The following is a 2516-nucleotide window of genomic DNA, read 5'->3' as shown; positions in this document are numbered from 1 at the left end:
TGAAGTGTCGTGCGATTTTTCTCCCGCGATCTGTGTCGCCAGTGCTATCAGCGGGTTGTTTCGTGTGACAGCGAGGGTCGCGACTCCGTCACGCCGTTCGCGGAATCGGGTGTACGGAAAATCGTTCGTGGCAGAGATGCGCTCGTAGCGAATCGACGACTTCGTCACCGCAGTCGCAGCCGGATTTCTAAGGTAAGCGGCGCACGTTAACACGACACCGTCTCATCGTCGTGCGACGTCATCATTGTTGCTCCAGAAACTTCGGAGACAACGCAAGATAATGGTGGCTTATCTTCGAAGGTGAAATATATCGGACTTTGATAACGATCAGCTTACATTCTCGTCGGCGAAACCGTACAAAAGAAAATAGGACAGGTAGTTTTTTTTGCTCTAGAATACAACTCGACATGCCAAAAAAATAGAGGAATGTCTAACGTCCTTGGTAGGTACTGATCGTGAGTACCGGAAAAGAAAAATGATGTGAAATTGTCTGAAAGTTTTGCAAACCTATATTGTGAAAAAGTCAAGGTTGACACTGAAAGAACTAATCACGTGTACACTTTACAAAAGACGTGAAATTTTTTAATAGCGGCGTAACGAAGAGAGTGTTTAAACTCCGAGTCGAATGATAATGAGAACGAAAGAGAACGAGATTACTTGTTTAACGCTACAGTGCCGACCAATCCATTCAAACAAAATGCGAACTGAAACTTTCGAAGGGCAGTGACCACCGCGATTCTCGCGATAAAGGTATCCGGGAACGAACGTCCGTAATTGCGTGCGGATTCGTTTTCGTTGAGAACACGCGGTTTTGGAGAGAAAGAGCCTTTTTTTTAATTAAAAAAAAAGCGGGGAAAAAAACGAAGAATTAAAAATATCCTTTCGCGAGTGCGAATTATACGCGCGCGTCACGTGGCGAGTTTCGGAGCGTGAAGAACGCGCGCTCCGTTTTTTTCGGAACGGATCCCTCCCTCCCGCCCGTCGCTGTCTTCCTTTTTCGCGCAACCCGGTGCAAAGAGGATTACCTCGAATCCGCTCCTAAAAGCATCTCGACGAGCGACGATTTCCATCGCGAGGGGGCCTCACCTCGCGTGGATGAGTGACCCGTTCCGCGTGGATTATCGCGCGATCGATCGCGGATTTGCGACATTTCGCGCTGCGAGACCTTCCTGGGTGGAGTAACGAACTGTTCTTTGTCGATAATCTTAATAATATACATCGAAAATGCGATCTCCGGAATCGCCAGAATCCGAGAAGACGACGCGCTAGAATGACATGCAAGAAAATAATTATGCAATTAACGAAAATAATAATCATGGATTTCATGTAAAACTTTCCACTTTTTCGCTACAGTAGAATATCGTATGTAATATTACAATACGTGAATATAAATTCGCTTACATTGGTTTACATTACATTCATATTCTATATCACATCACGATTTAATTGATTTAAATAGCAATTCGGTCAGATATCGTATTTAATAGTAGAAATTGAATTATAAATTTTTATTATTAAATTAAAAATTAAATCTTAAAAAGATAAACAATTTATAGAGACACCCGCTCTCTCGGCTCGGTTGACACTGGTGGACTCGATAAAAATCGCGGATTCCTAGCTCGCCGTTTCGGGGAAGGCGTGCTTCCTCGAGGGAAAACCGAGGCAAACGATAAAATTTTACTGCCGCTCGAGCTGCCGGAAACATCGACAAACCGAGGTTTTAACGCATCGTGGTCGCGACTTTCGCATGTACTTGCACTTTTCATCGACCGCGCCGCCGTCCTGAAGCATCTTGCAGCGCGAGAGATTCTCGACGATCGGGCGGAATTCAGAATCGGGAGGGAAGGGCGGGAGAAAGGGGGGGATATGTCTCACGCCGCCCCGGAAAATTCAATAAAGTCGCGGGAATCTTATCGTGAATTCACGTGGAGTACACGTTACGATTTCGTCGAGAAATCGTCGTTTATGCGAGCCGCGTGTTACATCATGCGCGCGGGATTCGTGCACGGTCTCCTACACAACGACGTCCGATTCTGTTGCCTTTCCGCTAATTCCGCGAGAGTGCATTTCGCCCCGCCATAGAAATTTTTCTCATCGAACGTCCCCGCGCCGCGTCTCGGCCCTTCGACCGATCTCAATCGCCTGACTTCTTGTTATTTTCTTGAGTGCGTCTTGGGGTGCGATGAGGATTTTTCCTGGTCGACTCCAACTCGGCGCCGTAGCATTTCGGAAAACGGTAAAAATTTCACGTTACGCTCGACTTTGCCTGCAACCGCTTCTTATTTTCCCAAGCACATCGAGTGACAGGAATCTTCCTTGTGAATTAGTTCCGCTTCAGTTCTCTATCGTGAAAGAGAATACCTGCCTTAAAAGTACATTCTCTGCGACTTGCGTTATATGATTTATTGCCTTTTAACAATTTTGAAGATTTTTTTCACCGAAAAATGTAGTTGTATCTTATAATATATATATATATATATATATATATATATATATATATATATATAGTGTGTGGT

At 44.9% G+C, this 2516-nt stretch overlaps 1 protein-coding gene across 1 annotated transcript in view; it reads left to right on the top strand.

The window, feature by feature from the left end:
- Nucleotides 1–426: 426 nt before the first annotated feature.
- The window catches only part of LOC105455498, a 3219-nt gene continuing 1129 nt past the window's right edge, over nucleotides 427–2516 (top strand). The window contains exon 1 of the mRNA XM_011698867.1: nucleotides 427–442. Within this exon, the coding sequence (XP_011697169.1) occupies nucleotides 427–442 (16 nt within the window). The remainder of the gene's footprint in view (nucleotides 443–2516) is intronic.

This window comes from Wasmannia auropunctata, unplaced genomic scaffold (genome assembly GCF_000956235.1).
Source record: "Wasmannia auropunctata unplaced genomic scaffold, wasmannia.A_1.0 LD335903.1, whole genome shotgun sequence".
Taxonomy (NCBI): domain Eukaryota; kingdom Metazoa; phylum Arthropoda; class Insecta; order Hymenoptera; family Formicidae; genus Wasmannia; species Wasmannia auropunctata.
The sequence above is the reverse complement of the archived record's forward strand: the minus strand, read 5'-3'. Positions and strand labels throughout refer to the sequence as shown.